This window comes from Ranitomeya variabilis, chromosome 1 (genome assembly GCF_051348905.1).
Source record: "Ranitomeya variabilis isolate aRanVar5 chromosome 1, aRanVar5.hap1, whole genome shotgun sequence".
NCBI classification, from domain to species: Eukaryota; Metazoa; Chordata; class Amphibia; order Anura; family Dendrobatidae; genus Ranitomeya; species Ranitomeya variabilis.
Window position 1 is genome coordinate 496,717,556 of NC_135232.1, and position 20,488 is coordinate 496,738,043.

The 20,488-nt window shown below is 46.3% G+C and overlaps 1 protein-coding gene across 1 annotated transcript in view; it reads left to right on the forward strand.

The window, feature by feature from the left end:
* SRP72 (signal recognition particle 72) overlaps positions 1–20,488 on the forward strand; it is a 128,779-nt gene that overhangs the window by 77,233 nt on the left and 31,058 nt on the right. Inside the window, exon 13 of the mRNA XM_077252037.1 lies at positions 17,089–17,184. Within this exon, the coding sequence (XP_077108152.1) occupies positions 17,089–17,184 (96 nt within the window). The remainder of the gene's footprint in view (positions 1–17,088; positions 17,185–20,488) is intronic.

Below are 20,488 nucleotides of genomic sequence, written 5' to 3' on the forward strand. Positions count from 1 at the left end.
GCTGATTGACTAAATTATGGAGTTTGTTGGAGAAGCCCGGGTATCTGGCCCCCAGTAGGAACACCGTTGCATCTAACTGAATCGCCCCACCATATAGCTCCTCTACAATAGATTTGATCCTTGACCAAAAGGCGGACACGACCGGGCAATCCCACCACGTATGCTTCAGATCGCCCAGGGCACCACACCCTCTGAAACACCGATCCGATAAGTGTGGGTAAATAGCATGTAGCTTGCTCGGAACTAAATATGTTCTATGTAGGAGTTTGATAGATGTCTCAACTATAGAGGTTTGGAGACTGCCCTTAGTGAGAGAGCAACAACATTTTTGCCACTCCAATGGGGACATTATCTTATTAAAGTCACTTTCCCATTGTATCATATATTTAATTTTTATATCCTCTGATATTGCGTTCAGATTCGAATATATTAAAGAGATGGCTCCCCTGCCAAGTGGGCCATTTAAACATATTTGCTTATAACCCGATGGGCGGTGGGTGGCACCATGTCCCAGTATTTGTTCAGCAAAGTGAAAAATTTGGATGATACGCAATATTTCAGAGCTTGGTGGGGAGTACTTTTGGATGAACTCTTGCTTGGTGAGTAGAATGTTAAATGGTGAAGTAAGATGTTTAAGGGTAATTAAACCCCTAGATGCCCACCAGTGGAAGGGGCGAGGCTTCAACCCTGGCGGGAAAGCTGGATTATGAAAAATATGCGTCATTAAGGAAGTTTTGGATTGTAGGGAGTGTTTAAATCTTTCCTTCCTCCATAACATCAGGGAATGTGCTGTAAAAGGAGCTGACGTATGGATCCCTTTCGGGAGTCTCTGCAACGACCACATGAGGCATGGTAGGGTAAATGGGGTCAGGAGGTGAGATTCGAGATTCACCCATCTGGGTGTGCTGTGTTTGTCTGCATTAGCACTTATTAGCTGGGCTAGTTGGGCCGCTTTATAGTATAAAATGAAGTTGGGCAGAGACAAACCTCCCCGTCTTCTGCTAATAAACATGGTTTTAAGTCTTATCCTAGGCCTTTTCCCCTGCCATATAAATTTAGAAATCGGGTTATGGATATCTAGTAACGTTTTGGCAGGGAGAGGAATGGGTAGAGATCGGAAAACATACAGAAATCGTGGTAAGGAAACCATCTTAATGGCGTGAGGTCTACCCAACCAGGATAAGGACATAGATGACCATCTGGTAAGGTCCGATTTGAGATTTCTGATTAAGGGGGCATAGTTCCATTTAAATAAAGTCGACCTATGGGAGGTTAGATTTATGCCGAGATAGGTTAAGTATTGCTCATTTCTGGTAAATTTGAATTGCGCTGTTATGATGTTTTGTGTATCCCTGGGGGTGTTAATGAACAGAGCTTCAGATTTGTCGACATTAATCTTAAGGCCTGAGACCAATTCAAATTCATGGAGAGCGACAAAAAGGTTTGGGAGTGTAATTGTGGGATTGACTAAGGACAATAGCAGGTCATCCGCAAAAAGGCTAGCCTTGTATTGGTCATCTCTGATTGTAGGTCCATTAATGTTGGGGTTGGCTCTAATAGCTTCCGCTAATGGCTCCATGGCTAGGGCGAATAAAGCTGGGGAAAGCGGACATCCTTGCCTGGTACCACGTTGAATGTTAATAGGGGTAGGCTGGTTTGAGGGTAATTTCAGATAGGCTGTGGGGTGGTCGTACAGAAGTTTAAGGCAGGAGATAATACCACTCGGAAAGCCAAACTTTGCGAGGACTTCGAACAAGTATGACCATGACACCGAGTCGAAGGCCTTCTCTATATCGAGTGCTAACAAGAGTAAGGATTGCTTGGAGTGATTAGCTGAATGTATTAAATTAAGGTTCCTCCTAATATTGTCTGGGCCCTGTCTTCTGGGGATGAACCCTACCTGGTCCCGGTGGATTAGGATGGGCAGTATTTTATTTATTCTGGCCGTGATTATAGATGTAAAAAATTTTAAATCTATGTTTAGCAATGAAATAGGCCTATAGTTTTTGGGGTAAAGGTGATCTTTTTTCGGTTTTGGAATTACAGTTACGTGGGCAATGTAAAATTCAGGTGGCATTTGAGCTCCGTTTAGTAAAGCATTACAAAAGCTTTGTATATGAGGTATGAGTAAGCTGTCAAATTTTTTGTAGTACTGCGCCGTGAGCCCATCAGGCCCCGGAGCCTTATTTTTTTTTATTTTTTTTTTAATCGTTGCCTTTATTTCATCAGAGTTGATTGGCGCTTGAAGATATGCTATATCTGAATCCGGGACTTTAGGTAATGTCAGGTCTTTGAGGAAGTTCTGGATGCGAGTTGGGGAAGGGGGCTGCGGGAGGGAGTATAGATTTTGATAAAATTGCTGAAACGTTTTATATATTGCGTCTGGGTGGGCAGTGATACGGCCTGTAGGATCTTTAATGGAGGGGATACTATCCAGGAGCTCTCTACTCCTAAGTTTACGGGCCAACATGCTGCTTGGTTTGTTTGCATATTTGTGAAAAGTAGATTTAGTCCATGCCAGGGCTCTTTCTGATCTATTTGTTAAAATGGTATTGAGTTGTAATTTAGTTTCACAAATTTTCTTAATTAGATAAAGTGAGGGGAGGTTTTGGTTTGCCTGTTCTAATTTTGAGAGTTTATTTTCTAATTGCAATTGTAGCTCAGACCTTTGCTTTTTCTTGTTAGAGGCAATTTTAATTAGGGTCCCCGTTTATAAATTTTTTGTGTGCCATCCACACAGTTCCCGGGGACACGTCTGCGGTATTGTTAGTTTGGAAATATAGATTCAGCTCATCCTTTATAGTAGATAATACCGTTGGGTCTACTAGTAGGGATTCATTCAGTCTCCACCTGAAAAGTCTAGAAGAGGTAATGGCAAAGTTAAATGCAGAAAGGAACGCTATTAACAATGCATATATTTAGACCCTGCATGGTTCCCATCAGGATAATGAATCTGCCCCCAGGATCTGAGTACGTGTTGGTGGGTTGGAATGGAAGGCTGTTTTTAATTAGAATAGCCACGTCCCTCGTTTTGCGGTCCCAGGTTGAAAGGAAGAATTTTAAATAATGTGCGTCCAGGAATTTGGGATGGGATGAATTGGAAAAATGGGTTTCCTGAATGCAGATTACATCCGGGTTATGCTTCCGATAGTCGAGGAAGACCTTTTTACGTTTTATAGGCGAGTTGAAGCCCCTAACATTATGGGAGAGCACTCTACACATGCTTAATTAAGTGGACACTGCTAATAAGAGGCAAACCATCACCCTCCACCCGACCTCGGCCTACAAATTCACCATCACAGCAATAATCTCTATGTGGAAACGGAAGGAAAGAGACAAACAGGGGGGAGACGTCGACACAAAATATAACATAAATTTTCCAAAGGGCATTGAGCTCGCAAGATATGGCGATCTGGGGTCCCATATTAAAAAGGACACCAAAAATCGCCGGGGTTGGGCAGCATGATGCAACCCCTAGAACCCCAACCCTTGAGTCATATAAGGTTGACTATATAATAAGGGGAAGAAGGGAGAGAGAAAGGGAGGGAAAGAGGGATGGGAGAGGAGAAAAAAAAAAAAAAAAAGGGGAGGTGGAGGGTGGAATAACGAAGAAGGGGGGGGTAGGGAGAAGGGTACTAGATAATGAAATAGTAGGTAATTCAACTGTAAATAGACCGAGCATTAACTGCTTAGGTAATTGACCTAGGTTCAGAGCAGGACAACGTCAACAACTGGCCTCACAACATAACCTAGAATTACATAAATTATTTTGGGGATGTCAAATCCTGAGTTATGCGAATCAGGTAATCTGAGTGTTTTGACTTCTTGTTCTGGGATGGTTCTTCCATTCCCTTGTTGGCCTGGATTTTCTCTGTGGGAGCGAGGATATCTCCGAAGATAGTGAGATACCAGCCTTAATTAAGGCCTGGGTTCCTTCCTCTAGAGACCGACAGGTATAGAGTTGAGACTTGAATGTAAAGATAAGAGCAAATGGAAAGCCCCACTTGTATTTGATCTGGGCCTCTTGTAGGGAGGTCGTAATTGGCCTGAGGGCCCTTCTCCTGGCCAATGTAGTGGGCGCAATGTCTGCATAAATGTGCACTGAGTCTGGTAGGCCGGGTAAGATAGGATGGTTTCTAGCCGCCAGCAAGATCTGATCACGGGTCTCCTCATAGTGCATCTTTAGTATTACATCTCTGGGCATATCATTAGATCTTGGCTTGCCCAGTGCCCTGTGTATTCTTGTAATATGTAGAAGGGCCGGGTCCAGGTCAGGTAGAAGGGCCGCAAAGGGGGCTGCTGCTGTATCTTTAAGGGCAACAACATGTTCAGGGAGTCCTCTAATTCGTATGTTGCTTCTTCTGGACCTATTCTCATAATCTTCACATCTCAATTCCAACTCCGTAATGCGGTCAGTATGCCGCTTGAGAGTTTCCTGATCCTCCTCCAGCGTGTCTGAGACAACATCCATTTTTTCCTCCAAGTTGTTTGTGCGCTGTGCTAGGTCTTGCAACTGGGATGAGATACCCTGCATAGCGGTGGTGAGCTCTTCTCTAAAGGTTTCTTGCAGGGACCTCGTGAGAGCAGCCGTTGATATCATTGCTTCAGAGTGTGGGGAAGTGTCATCCCGCTCTGCGCTCCCGTTACCCTGAGTTGCAGAGGCAGACTGAGGATTAGTTGCTGCAGCCATTTTCGAAGGGGTGCCGTTCATAAGGAGGTCTGAAATAGTGCGGCCCGCCGGCTGTGCTGCGCCTCCCTTTTTCGGCATTACAGATTGCCCCGCTCTTAGAGATAAACTGTCCCCGGGGCGGGGTATTTACTGTGTTCCGGTCGCTGGAAAGGGTTGAACGGGGTCCGTCGGGCAGCAGAGCTCAGCACAACATGCCTGTCATTGCCGTACTCTGCGCATGCGCCCCGTCAATAAAGTTTTATCTGCTGGCTCATTTCACTTAGTTGCGGGATGAGCCGCATGCAGGGGAAAACAGTGCAGACTGAAAGCTATTGTTACGGCGTTTAGTGTGGTCAGTCCCGGTTATGACGCCTGCTGCTTTCTGCTGTTTGAAAGTACTACGTTCTCAGAGCGGCAGTAGGGCTCTGTAGGCCTTATGTCCTATTTGGTTTGTGACTGAAATATCAGAACCCTCAGAGGGGAGATTAGCGTCACCCCCGCTTATAGCTGTGCTATCGGCGCTCACAGGGACTTATCCCTCCAGAGACTGCTCACCCCTGCAGGGGAGGGTGCCTGGCCCCCAAGTACGGGGATGTGGGATATGGAGCGCAGGAGCTCCGGGGTTAACCGGGTCCAGTGCAACAGTCGCACAGCCGCTAGATGTTTACCGAGTGCTGGTCCCGGGACCTCTTACCTCTGGCGCCTCCGGTCGGATCTGCGGCACCGAGGTGGTGATCTGTTTAGTCCGTGTGCCCTCAGGGATCTTCATTTCCCCCCGTGAGTGTCCTCTGTGATCAGCCGCTCTGCCGCGTCAGGTCACAGTGCGGGCAGGGAGACTCTTTTCCTTCGCACCGGGATGCTGGGGAGGAGGGGGGGGGGGCGCTTACAGTTGCGTCCGTTCTCTCCGAGTCCCGGCGGCTCTGGAATGATGAGGGTCCGGCGGTGCTTCCCGCTCTGCTCGGGGATTCTCTTGGCGCTCCGATGTGGGCTTCTCCCCGCTGGTCCTCCGGCTTGGTTCCGGCGTAGAGAGGGGGTCGCACAGCATGATGGCGCCGGCCAGATAATGGCGCCAAAACCCTCCGGGATCTCTCCACTCGCTTATAGCCTCCTGATTCTTCTACCGGTTCTGCCGCTGTCTCGGTGAAATCCTGGCAGTGTGGGGACACTGCAGTAGATCTTTTATCCCGCCTATAGGGGTAATAGAAGTGGGTTTTTGCGGGTTGAAAGCGGGAGCTACAGCGAGCTGCGTCCTCTCCGCTAGGGATCCAGGTCACGCCCCCGAAGGACACCATACACTTGTTTTTTTTCCCCTTGTGTGTGTATTGGAACATACAAACACAGAGGAAGACAAAATGGACATAATTTCACGCAAAAGCGAAAAATGGCCCGGACAAAATTGTTGGCACCCTCAATTTAATATTTGGTTGCACACCATTTGGAATAAACATCTGCAATCAATGGCTTCCTATAACCATCAGCAAGCTTCTTACACCTCTCAACTGGAGCTTTGGACCACTCTTCTTTTGCAAACTGCTCCAGGTCACTCATATTTGAAGGGTGCCTTCTCCCAACAGCAATTTAAGATCTCTCCACAGGTATACAGGTGTTCAATGGGATTTAGATCCGAACTCATTGTTGGCCACTTCAGAACTCTAGAGCCCTTTGTTCCAATCCATTTCTGGGGGCTTCTTGAAGTTTGTTTGTGGTCTTTGTCCTGCTGCAAGGACTATTATCTAGGATGTAAACCCTGCTTTCTCCTTCGCCTCATTGGGGGACACAGGACCGTGGGTATATGCTGTTGCCACTAGGAGGCTGACACTAAGTTAATACAACGAAAGTTAGCTGCTCCTCTGCAGTATACACCCTCATGCTGGCTCCCAGAGAACCAGGTCTTGCTTGGTGTCCGTAGGAGGCACATGGGTCTGCTATTCAGACCAAAAACTTTTTTTTTTTTTTAAGAATTTTTACCTGGATGAAGGGGCGACGGAACCTTTCAAGGCTCCGATCTCCCTGAACCAACAACAGGCGAGCACATGGAGTGTCGCCTCCACGTATCCTCTCCTGTGACGTGGGATGCCATGCCTGGGCTGATTTTTAGGGGTGACGGGTCTCTTAAAGGGCACCGATCTTCCCGCACCATCAATAGATGAGCACATGGAGTGTCGCCTCTGTTTCCTCTTCTGAAGCCAGGCCTAATGCTGGACAACCAGCCCTGTCCCCTTGGATGCACAGAGGCATCCTCCGTTTTGTCATCCGTGCAGCCCCCACTGCTCCACCATTGTCTACCGGTTCCATCTCCCTATGAAAGGGAGAGTGGATTGAGGATTTTTAACCTTATCCCTGCACCGTCCAAAAAAAATTGCCAGCGACCGCAGCAACAGAGGTACCTGCACTACAGCGAAGGTACCTGCAGCAGCATCATCTGAAGGACATCTCCAGCCTCTCCGGGTAAGCGCTGAGAAGGAGGGGGGGCTCTGAGCAAGTCCGGGCACAGGCAGCAGTCTTTTCCTTGCAGGGGGGACGTTTTTCTGTTTTTCGGGCCTGGGTAAAAGTTTAGTCCCTGGCTTTGGCCTTGTACAGGCCGAAGCTCCGCCCCTGATCCACCCCCGCTATGATGCAATGCGGCAGATCCACCCACTTTTAAGGCTCTTCGCATTCTGAACGAGAGTTACCCATGAAATCTGGTTGGCCATCTTCCTACACCCTGTAGCAATCTAACAGGGCCTCCGAATTCTCAGGAAGCCTCCTGCTTGCTCGGATAGCGACGTGGAGTGTGATTCTTGTGGCTGGGACACAGGACCTGGGTAACCCAGCCTCGGGCACCAAAAAAGTCCCATAAGACTCTTAACAGTCTTTTTCACTTAACCCCTTCCTGACATCGGACGTACTATCCCGTCGAGGTGGGGTGGGCCCCCATGACCACGGACGGGATAGTACGTCCAGCGCGATCGGCGGCGCTCACGGGGGGGGCGCGGCCGATCGCGGCCGTGTGTCAGCTGCCTATCGCAGCTGACATCCGGCACTATGTGCCAGGAGCGGTCACGGACCGCTCCCGGCACATTAACCCCCGGCACACCGCGATCAAACATGATCGCGATGTGCCGGCGGTGCAGGGAAGCATCGCGCAGGGAGGGGGTTCCCTGCGGGCTTCCCTGAGCCCCCCGCAGCAACGCGATGTGATCGCGTTGCTGCGAGGGTCTTACCTCCCTCCCTGCCTGCTCCAGACCCGGATCCAAGATGGCCGCGGATCCGGGTCCTGCAGGGAGGGAGGTGGCTTCACAGAAGCCTGCTCAGAGCAGGCACTGTGAAGCAGCCTGCACTTCTCTCAGATCGGTGATCTGTCAGTGTGCTATGCAAACTGGCAGATCACCGATCTGTATTGTCCCCACCTGGGACAAAGTCAGAAAGTAAAAAAAAATTTTCCAAATGTGTAAAAAAAAAAAAAAAAAAAAAAAAATATTCCAAAATAATGAAAAAAAAAAAAAAAATATTCCCATAAATACATTGCTTTATCTAAATAAAATAAAAAAAACAATAAAAGTACACGTATTTAGTATCGCCGCGTCCGTAACGACCCGACCTATAAAACTGGCCCACTAGTTAACCCCTTCAGTAAACACCGTAAGAAAAAAAAAAAAAACGAGGCAAAAAACAACGCTTTATTATCATACCGCCGAACAAAAAGTGGAATAACACGCGATCAAAAAGACAGATATAAATAACCATGGTACCGCTGAAAGCGTCATCTTGTCCCGCAAATAACGAGCCGCCATACAGCATGATCAGCAAAAAAATAAAAAAGTTATAGTCCTGAGAATAAAGCGATGCAAAAATAATTATTTTTTCCATAAAATAGTTTTTATCATATAAAAGCGCCAAAACATAAAAAAATAATATAAATGAGGTATCACTGTAATCGTACTGACCCGAAGAATAAAACTGCTTATCAATTTTACCAAACGCGGAACGGTATAAACGCCTCCCCCAAAAGAAATTCATGAATAGCTGGTTTTTGGTCATTCTGCCTCACAAAAATCGGAATAAAAAGCGATCAAAAACTGTCACATGTCCGAAAATGTTACCAATAAAAACGTCAACTCGTCCCGCAAAAAACAAGACCTCACATGACTCTGTGGACCAAAATATGGAAAATTTATAGCTCTCAAAATGTGGTAACGCAAAAAATATTTTTTGCAATGAAAAGCGTCTTTCAGTGTGTGACGGCTGCCAATCATAAAAATCCACTAAAAAACTCGCTATAAAAGTAAATCAAACCCCCCTTCATCACCCCCTTAGTTAGGGAAAAAAAAAAATGTATTTATTTCCATTTTCCCATTAGGGCTAGGGTTGGAGCTAGGGTTAAGGCTACAGTTAGGTTTGGGGCTAAAGTTAGGGTTAGGGTTGGGGCTAAAGTTACGGTTAGGGTTTAGATTACATTTACGGTTGGGAATAGGGTTGGGATTAGGGTTAGGGGTGTGTCTGGGTTAGAGGAGTGGTTAGGGTTACTGTTGGGATTAGGGTTAGGGGTGTGTTTGGATTAGGGTTTCAGTTATAATTGGGGGGTTTCCACTGTTTCGGCACATCAGGGGCTCTCCAAACGCGACATGGCGTCCGATCTCAATTCCAGCCAATTCTGCATTGAAAAAGTAAAACGGTGCTCCTTCCCTTCCGAGCTTTCCCGTATGCCCAAACAGGGGTTTACCCCAACATATGGGGTAGCAGCGTACTCGGGACAAATAGGACAACAACCTTTGGGGTCCAATTTCTCCTGTTACCCATGGGAAAATACAAAACTGGGGGCTAAAAAATAATTTTTGTGGGAAAAAAAAAAAAAAATTTTATTTTCACGGCTCTGCGTTATAAACTGTAGTGAAACACTTGGGGGTTCAAAGTTCTTACAACACATCTAGATAAGTTCCTTGGGGGGTCTAGTTTCCAAAATGGGGTCACTTGTGCGGGGCTTCTACTGTTTAGGTACATTAGGGGCTCTGCAAACGCAATGTGACGCCTGCAGACCATTCCATCTAAGTCTGCATTCCAAATGGCGCTCCTTCCCTTCCGAGCCCTCCCATGCATCCAAACGGTGGTTCCCCCCACATATGGGGTATCAGCGCACTCAGGACAAATTGGAAAACAACTTTTGGGGTCCAATTTCTCCTGTTACCCTCGGGAAAATACAAAACTGGGGGCTGAAAAATAATTTTTGTGGGAAAAAATTTTAGTTTTATTTTTACGGCTCTGCATTATAAACTTCTGTGAAGCCCTTGGTGGGTCAAAGCGCTCACCACACATCTAGATAAGTTCCTTAGGGGGTCTACTTTCCAACATGGTGTCACTTGTGGGGGGGTTTCTACTGTTTAGGTACATTAGGGGCTCTGCAAACGCAATGTGACGCCTGCAAACCATTCCATCTAAGTCTGCATTCCAAATGGCGCTCCTTCACTTCCGAGCCCTTCCATGCGTCCAAACGGTGGTTCCCCCCCACATATGGGGTATCAGCGCACTCAGGACAAATTGGACAACAACTTTTGGGGTCCAATTTCTCCTGTTACCCTCGGGAAAATACAAAACTGGGGGCTGAAAAATAATTTTTGTGGGAAAAAATTTTAGTTTTATTTTTACGGCTCTGCATTATTAACTTCTGTGAAGCCCTTGGTGGGTCAAAGCGCTCAAAACACATCTAGATAAGTTCCTTAGGGGGTCTACTTTCCAAAATGGTGTCACTTGTGGGGGGTTTCAATGTTTAGGCACATCAGGGGCTCCCCAAACGCAACATGGCGTCCCATCTCAATTCCAGTCAATTTTGCATTGAAAAGTCAAATGGTGCTCCTTCGCTTCCGAGCTCGGTCATGCGCACAAACAGTGGTTTACCCCCACATATGGGGTATCGGCGTACTCAGGACAAATTGTACAACAACTTTTGGGGTCCATTTTCTCCTGTTACCCTTGGTAAAATAAAACAAATTGGAGCTGAAGTAAATTTTTTGTGAAAAAAAGTTAAATGTTCATTTTTATTTAAACATTCCAAAAATTCCTGTGAAGCACCAGAAGGGTTAATAAACTTCTTGAATATGGTTTTGAGCACCTTGAGGGGTGCAGTTTTTAGAATGGTGTCACACTTGGGTATTTACTATCATATAGACCCCTCAAAATGACTTCAAATGAGATGTGGTCCCTAAAAAAAAATGGTGTTGTAAAAATGAGAAATTGCTGGTCAACTTTTAACCCTTATAACTCCCTAACAAAAAAAAATTTTGGTTCCAAAATTATGCTGATGTAAAGTAGACATGTGGGAAATGTTACTTATTAAGTATTTTGTGTGACATATCTCTGTGATTTAAGGGCATAAAAATTCAAAGTTGGAAAATTGCAAAATTTTCAAAATTTTCGCCAAATTTCCATTTTTTTTGCAAATAAACGCAGGTAATATCAAAGAAATTTTACCACTATCATGAAGTACAATATGTCACGAGAAAACAGTGTCAGAATCGCCAAGATCCGTTGAAGCGTTCCAGAGTTATAACCTCATAAAGGGACAGTGGTCAGAATTGTAAAAATTGGCCCGGTCAGTAACGTGCAAACCACCCTTGGGGGTGAAGGGGTTAATGTAACTCCTGCCAGTCTGCGTTTCCAAAAGCTGAGTTCACCGCTCTGCAAAGCCTGTGCTCTCGGGAGCTCCCCGCTGACACGGAGTCCAGTACCCTTAGTCCCCCTGAGTGGGTCTCGTCTGTCGCAATCTATGACTTCTCTGGCCAAAGCGCTTGAATCCTTCAGTGTTCCTTCTGGGGATCGTGGTGTTCACATGTGTGACGGAGGGACTCTCCCCTTCACGGGAACAGTTGTTTAGCTGGGGCTGCACACAATCTAGAAATGTACAAGCATCTAGGAAATGGATACGTAGTACTTCTCCTGTACAATCACGTGCCATGCCGTCCACGAGCTCTGTTTCTCCTTCTCCCTCTCCAGACTTTGGTAGCTAACTCGATTCTGAGTATGAATCGGACATCTTCTTAGATCCAGATTTGCCAGACTTTGAGGACGCTTGATTCTCTGATTGAGGCTGTCAACCAAACGCTGAAGGTTGATGGCTCTGTGCTGGGTCACGCTGTGTGCTTCAAAAAAGCTTTTTCCTTTTTCGGCGTCAACAACAAATCCGTTTCCCATCCTTTCACACCAATGCAGTTTGATCCACTACCTCTTCAGGATCAGGACGCTCTCCATGCAGGAACAGAGGACCCCAGTCATCCTATAGGTTCAATCAGAAGTGGAAGGGTTGGCCCAAACGGTCTGGATCTAAGCTAAGGGATCTAGGTCCCAGAGATTTTCCGCCCAACGACTCATCGGATTATCTGGTCGACACCAGCAGGGTAGGCGATCGCCTATTTCTGTTTTACCAGGTCTGGCTCTGTCGTTCACAACGAATGAGTCAGAGACCTAGTGTCGTCCGGATACAAATTTGATTTTTCTTCGCGTCCACTGGCCCGTTTCTTTCCTTCCCGACTTCCAGCATCAAGGGCAAAGGCTCTTTCTCGAGCCATAGACTTTGTGCCGCGATGGTGTCATTGTCCCGGTTCCAAAAGACGAAAGGTTCGAGTGATTCTACTCCAACCTATTCGTTGTCCCAAAAAAGGATGAAAAGGTGAGACCCATACTAGAATTCAAACTTCTGAACAAGTTTGTCAAGGTCCGTCATCTCCACTTGGAGTCTCTGCGTTCGGTCATCACCTCAATGGAAAAAGAGGAGTTTCTAGCATCCATCGATATTCGAGATACTTACCTGCACATCTCGTTTTTTTTGTTTGTTTCCTTTTCCTCCCCAGCAAAAGTTCCTGTGTGTCGCCATTTGCGACCAGCACTTTCAATTCACGGCTTCCCCTTCGGCCTCGCTACCGCTCCCAGGGTTTTCACAAAGGTCATGGTGGCTGTCATGTCCATCCTGCACTCTCCGAGAGTGATCTTCCTACCCTGTCTGGAAGACCTAGTCAAGGCTCTGTGTTTCCACGATTGCGCGGAGTCCGTTCGTATCACTTGCGATACTCTTTCCAGCCCAGCAGATATCCTTTTTAGGGACGACCCTGGACTCCTCCCGATGGTTGGTGATTCTCCCTCAAGACAAGGTCCTAGCCCTTTAGCAAGGAGCCCACGCACTTTCTCAGTCTTCCCTTCATTCCATCCCCTTTCAATAAGGGTACAGGGGAAAATGGTGGCAGCAATGGAAGCGGTTCCTTTTGCACAGATGCACCTCTGTCCCCTACAGCATGCTCTTCTAGCAGCTTGGGACAGGAACCCTTTCTCCCTCGACTGCCGGTGCCGTCTGTCCCCGCTGGTCAGGCAGACTGTCAGATGGTGGATATTGAGTTCTTCCCTCAACCAGGGGAAGTCCTTTCTCCCGGTTCAATGGTTAGTGGTGACTTCCGATGCCAGTCTTCTGGGCTGGGGAGCAGTTTTTCATCACCACACCGCTCAGGGCCGCTGATCTTCTCAAGAATCGAAACTTCCAATCAATATCTTGGAAATCTGAGCGATATGGCTACGGCTACTGAAGATTCATTGTCTCCTACCGGGTCACCCCATCCGAATTCAATCGGACAACGCCACGGCTGTGGCATACATCAGCCTTCAAGGGGGTACCCGCAGCAGGGCGGCCATGTCCGAGGTAACTCGCATTCTTCAATGGGCAGAGAGGAACCACTCCATAATCTCAGCAGTGCACATACCAGGCATGGAAAACTGGGCGGCAGACTTCCTCAGTCATTAGGGTCTCGCCTCGGGGGATTGGGAACTTCATCCAGAAGCTTTCCAACAGATCTGTCTTTGTTGGAGGACTCCGGATGTGGATCTGAAGGTGTCCAGACTGAATGCCAAGGTCTCCAGATTCATAGCTCTGTCTCGAGATCCAAGAGCCATAGGAGTGGATGCTCTGGTTCTTCTGTGGTGCCAGTTCCATCATCCGTACTTTTTTTTTTTTTTCCCCGCTGACACTTCTTCCGAGAGTCATCAGGAAGATCAAGGTGGAAGGGGTTCCAGTGATCCTGGTCGCTCTGGATTGGCCACGCCTGGCGTGGTTCACAGTTAGTGCACCTCGTCGCCGATGTACCCTGGCGACTGCCAGGTCGTCCAGATCTGCTCTCCCAGGGACTGATTTACCACCAGAACTCAGCGGCCCTGTGTTTAACGGCTTGGCCGTTGAATCCTGGATTCTGACCCAGGCTGGTTTTTCACCATAGGTCGTGTCCACAATGATCAGTGCTCGTAAGCCTGCGTCGGTGCGCATATATCACCGTACCTGGAAGACATTTTTTGCTTGATGCAAGACTCTTAGTCCTCTTCCCCTCGTCTTCTCTATTCCCACCATTTTGGAGTTCCTACAGAGCGGTCTGGACTCAGGCCTGGCGCTCAGCTCGCTCAGAGTCCAGGTATCCGCCTTATCGGTCTTATTCCAATGTAGGATTGCGACAAAACCTCAGGTGAAGACATTCATTCAGGGGGTTGCACATGTGCTTCCCCCCTTATCGCATGCCTTTATACACTTGAGACCTTAACTTGGTCCTGGGAGTCTTACAAAAAGCTCCTTTTGAACCGCTTCAGGACATTTCGCTCACCTTTTTCTGTCCTGGAAAGTTGCCTTTCTCGTTCCAATTACATCAGTCAGGCGGGTTTCGTTGCTGGCTGCTCTGTCCTGTCGGGTGCCTTTCCTTATTTTCCACCAGGACAAGATTGTCCTTAGGCCTTTCCAATCCTTTTTGCCCAAGGTTGTCTCATCCTTCCACCTTAACGAGGACATTGTTCTTCCTTCATTTTGTCCAACTCCAGTCCACAGGGTAGAAAGGGCTCTCCATACTCTGGATGTAGACAGGGCTCTGAGAAGGTGCGTATCGAGGATGGCGTCCTTGCGAAGGTCCAATTCTTTGTTCGTGTTTCCTGAGGGTCGCAGAAAGGGTCTAACTGCTTCAAAGGCCATGATAGCTCGATGGATTCATTCCACCATTCAGGAGTCCTACCGCAGAGGTAAGCCTATCCCAGCGGGGATCAGGGCACACTCCACTCGGTCAGTGGGTGCTTCCTGTGCCATTCAGCATCAGGCGTCTGCGGAGCAGGTTTGTAAAGCCGCAACTTGGTCCAGCGTACATACGTTCTTGAAACACTATAATGTTCATACTTAAGCTTCAGCTGATGCAGGGCTGAGCAGAAGAATTCTGCAGGCTTCGGTGGTGTACATCTAGGCAGTTGTTACGTGAAGCCTGATGATTTTCTGTTTTCCCACCCAGGGACTGCTTTGGGACGTCCCACGGTCCTGTGTCCCCAATGAGGCGAAGGAGAAACGGGGATTTTTGTGTTCTCACCGTAAAATCCTTTTCTCCGGGCCACTCACTGGGGGACACAGCACCCACACTGTTAGCCTAATTGATGGTATTTTTCGTTAGCATGTTGTACTCAAATATGTTGTTAATGTTCTCCTACTGCTTTTGCACTAATCTGGTCCTCTCGGAGACAGCATGAGGGTGTATACTGCAGAGGAGGAGCTAGCTTTGTTTGTATTAACTTGGTGTCAGCCTCCTAGTGGCAACATCATACACCCACGGTCCTGTGTCCCCCTAAGAGTGGCTCGGAGAAATGGTTTTTACGGTGAGTACACAAAAATCTCTGTTTTTGACACTGGGCACTACATTACGACCAAAATCCTTTGGTAGTCTTCAGATTTCATGATGCACTGCACACAATCGAGGCATCAAGTGCCTGAGGCAGCAAGTCTGTTCCAAAACATCTTCGAACCTCCACCATACTTGACTGTAGGTACTGTGTTCTTTTCTTTGTAGACATCATACCATTTTCAGTAACCAGTAGACTGATGTGTTTTACCAAAAATCTCTATCTTGGTCTATCCACAAAACTCTTTCATAGAAGGATTTTGCTTACTCGCGTGCATTTTGCCAAACTGCAGTCTAGTATTTTTATGTCCCTGTGTCAGCAATAGGGTCTCCTCCCATAGTGTTTAATTTCGTTCTAATGTCGACGGATAGTTTGCGCTGACACTGATGCACTCTGAGCCTGCAATACATCCATCTTGAATTTCTTTGAAACTTGATTGGGTCTATCCACCATCCAGACTATCCTGCTTGCAAACTTTCATCGATTTTTTTTTTTTTTTTTTAATTTATTTTATTTTTTTTTCTGCTGTCCAATGAAATTTACTACAGTGCTATGGGTTGTAAACTTCTTGATTATGTTGCACACCGTGGACAAAGGAAGATCAAGATCTCTAGAGATGGAATTGTAACCTTGAGTGTTGATATTGTTTAAGAATTTTGGTTCTCAAGTACTCAGACAGTTCTTTTCTCCTCTTTCTGTTCTCCATGCATTGTATGGCACATACAGATACGCAATGAAAAATTTAGTCCACTTCTCCCCTTTTTATCTGGTTTCAGGTGTGATTTTCATATTGCCCACACTTGTTACTTGCCACAGGTGAGTTTGAACTAGCATCACATGTTTGAAACAAAGTTGTGTACCTACAATTTTGGAAAGGTGCCAACAATTTTGTGAAATTATATCCAATTTGCCCTTTTTTCCCCCTCTGTGTCCTGTGTGTGTATTGGAACAACAAAAAATAAACACAATCTAAGTATAACAAAACGTGTAGTTGTAGTAATTTCTAAGCATAAATACTTCATTTTTCTGGAACAATTTCAAGGATGCCAACACCCTTGGCCGATCTGTATATATAGCTCCTTATCTTAGTAATATAACTAATATGCATATACAAAAAAAATAGAAGCAACATTAAAGGGGTTGTCCAGTCTAAAATAAGTCTGCAGTCACTAGTTCTGCCAATATACTGTAGTCCCTTTACAAGCGAGGTTGATTAGCTGTCACCGTCAATCAGTAATTTTTCACAATTACTGTAGTAGAATAACTTTTCCATTTGGAGGTGCTGGCATTAATAGATGGAGGCTTGCTAAGGATAATGACATTCCTACCATAGACAATTATGGTGCTCATGGAGAGGGTACCTAGCTGTGAACGCCCAACATAGAATTATTGTATTTACCTCCAGCCACCACTAGGGAGAACTCTCTGCACAGATTTTTCCAGCCTCTATATATTCCATGTGTAATAAGCTTCCCCCTCGTGCACTGTGTGAAGGGAAGCTGAGCCTAAAGCCTATGGACAAAAGCTAAGGACTTCATTGAACAAAACATACTGGAAAGCCTGCTCCACTAGTATTTCTGTGTATATAACAGTCCACGAACCTTAACATTTCTAGAAATTAGATATTGCTGCTTTTGTGTCAAAAACGTATAACAGTCTTGATTCCACATTACTATCAATCCTAGCATTTAGGATTACTGTGTTTTCCTTTGTATGCACTTTATTATTGCTTGTAAACTTTTATGTTGTGCCATTTTTCAATGTTCCAGGTATCCGCACTAGTGACTATGCACAGCCATGATGAAGATATTGACAGTGCTATAGAAGTGTTTAACCAGGCAATCAGTTGGTACCAAGCAAAGCAGGTAAGCAAGACTCTAGAGACCCTCATGTCTCAAACAGTGCCTTCCCCCATCCCACCACAGACGGGCCTAGATGAACTGTGACTGACCTGTTTATACTCATTAATTACATAAGCAGAGAAGGGCAATTACATGTCATAATGAGCTCATAACCGAAGGCCCTGTCTGCCACCGACAGGCGAACAGGCCAATAAGCGGTTATGAACCTTAGCCCTCTTCCACAACTTCCGACACGGAGGATCATGTGTATGACCTGCCCAGGACTCCGGCCCCCACCCATCAACATTAGGGCCTGCTGGACTCTGGCCAATGTCCGTAAGGTGAACTTCATCCGGTCTTAATAGTGCCGAGTTATCTCCTTCCAGCTGGTGGTGGCGAACCACAATAACACGTCTTCCCATCACAAATTTCGCCATCCGCATGTTGATTTTTCTCCTTGTGCGCTCTATTGCTTTTACATCCCTCGCGCCGCTCCAGACTGCTAGTGGTATTATCTGTGACCACACCACTATCATATCCGGGAAGAAACAGGTAAAACGTTCTATGTCTGTTGTCATCCCTGTATAGAGCTAAGTGATTTTGCGTTTGCTCAAATCATAACCACCAGCATGTAACACTAATATTACCGTCCCTTTGTCCCTTTTAGCGATGTTGACTAACTGCGGGCACATCTGTTGCTATTGGAGCCCTCTGATACCTCTCCAGTTGACCTCTAGTTCTGGGAAGCCTAGATTTTTGTTTTCTCTGCCGAAGCTCGGCCCTTTTCACCACCCAGTAGACATAATATGAATGTCCTAATATCCAAACTGCAGGCTATAAACGCCTGTAAGAGACAAAATGTGTTACTTCAGCAAATCAGGTCTTGTATCTCTGGCAAAGCATGCAGATTTCCAATTACCCATTCTCTGCACTTTAGCCTCCGATACTCCTGCCCTAGCTGCTTCCACGGCTGCCCCGATTCGAAAAGAATGTGTCCCGTATTCCTTTGGATTAGCACTGGGTTTTTGCTACGCACTGCTGGAAAATTGCCTGAAACTGAAAGAGGGGACCCGTCTGTATGTGCGAGAAAAAAATCTGCTTGCGTGTCTTATTAATGCATAATATTTGACTAGTTTTATTGGGCATATTGGCCAATCTGATGAGTTAACCAGGACCCACGTGCCCATATCGGTGGTGTCGCAGTTGGAGTTTTGCACGAATTTCAAAAATCCAGAGTGTCGCATATGACTAGTTACCCGTTGATTAACCCTTTCATGACCTTGGGATTTTCCGTTTTTCCGTGTTCGTTTTTCGCTCCCCTCCTTCCCAGAGCCATAACTTTTTTATTTTTCCGTCAATTTGGCCATGTGAGGGCTTATTTTTTGCGGGCCGAGATGTACTTTTGAAAGACATCATTGGTTTTACCATGTCATGTACTAGAAAATGGGAAAAAAATTCCAAGTGAGGCGAAATTGCAAAAAAAGTGCAATCTCAGACTTGTTTTTTGTTTGGCTTTTTTGCTAGGTTCACTAAATGCTAAAACTGACCTGCCATTATGATTCTCCAGGTCAGTACGAGTACATAGACACCTAACATGTCTAGGTTATTTTTTATCTAAGTGGTGAAAAAAAATTCCAAACTTTGCTAAAAAAAAAAAAAAAATTGTGCCATTTTCCGATACTCGTAGCGTCTCCATTTTTCATGATCTGGGGTCGGTTCAGGGCTTATTTTTTGCGTGCCGAGTTGGCATTTTTAATGATACCATTTTGGTGCAGATACGTTCTTTTGATCGCCCGTTATTGCACTTTAATGCAATGTCGCGGCGACCAAAAAAACTTAATTCTGGCGTTTTGAATTTTTTTTTCTCGCTACGCCGTTTAGCGATCAGATTAATGCTTTTTTTTATTGATAGATCGGGCGATTCTGAACGCGGCGATACCAAATATGTGTAGGTTTGATTTATTTTTTTTATTGATTTTGATTGGGGCGAAAGGGGGGGTGATTTAAACTTTTATTTTATATTTTATTTTTTTTTTTTTACTTTTGCCGTGCTTCTATAGCCTCCATGGGAGGCTAGAAGCAGGCACAGAATGATCGCCTCTGCTACATAGCAGCGATCTGCTGTTCGTTGCTATGCAGCAGAAAATCAGGTGTGCTATGAGCGCCGACCACAGGGTCTCAAGGACCTCTATGGTTACTATTCAGAAGCATCGCCGACCTCCGATCATGTGACGGGGGTCGGCGATGCGCTCATTTCCGGCCGCCCGGCCGGAAGAGCAGGTTAAATGCCGCTGTCTGCGTTTGACAGCGGCATTTAACTACTTAATAGGCGTGGGCAGATCGCAATTTCTGCCCGCGCCTATTACGGGCACATGTCAGCTGTTCAAAACAGCTGACATGTCCCGGCTTTGATGCGGGCTCACCGCCGGAGCCCGCATCAAAGAGGGGCTTCTGACCTCGGACGTACTATCCCGTCCGAGGTCAGAAAGGGGTTAAACCCCCTTTCACACTATTTCTGACCATGGCACAATTTGCTAATGCGCAGCGCCGAAAAAAACGAAAAGCTGAAAGATGCTGCTTAGAGGATCGACTCGTATTGTGACTTGCATGCTGATAGGGATACTGAAATAATGTCATGCAATAATCTAAGTGAAATGGGACGATGACATTCCTGACTCTGCTGAAGCCTTTTCCAGCCTTTAATGGCTTGTTTGAAGGAAAAGAACTTTGTAACATCCACCCACCCCATTAGTTGAAAGGAAAAGGCTATTCTGGATAATTGCCGTTGCGCCAATATACCAGACGCCCCTCTTTCTTTGAGCCAAATCAAAAATTCCGTAGACACTCTGCATCTCGCTCGGTCGCCAGGTAGCCAGTGTAACTGAGGCATGTATTAATGGCATCAGTGATTGCCCACTGTATCCCATAGGGGATGGAGGACACTGGACACCCGATGACTGCGCATTGGGGACAAGGTCTTTGAAGGCCTGCCAATCGGAAGATAAGTGAGTTAACGAGATTAGTCTACAACTGCCACTAATGTGGCACCAGATGTTGTTTTAGGCAGAGTAGTGCTAGCCGGCGTAAGAGTAAGGGTACCATCACACATTGAAATTTCCATCGCTACGACGTTACGATTCGTGACGTTCTAGCGATATCGTTACGATATCGCAGTGTCTGACACGCTACTGCGATCAGACACCCTGCTGAGAATCGTACGTCGTAGCAGATCGTTTGGAACTTTCTTTCGTCGCTTGATCACCCGCTGACATCGCTGGATCGTTGTGTGTGACAGCGATCCAGCGATGTCTTCGCTTGTAACCAGGGT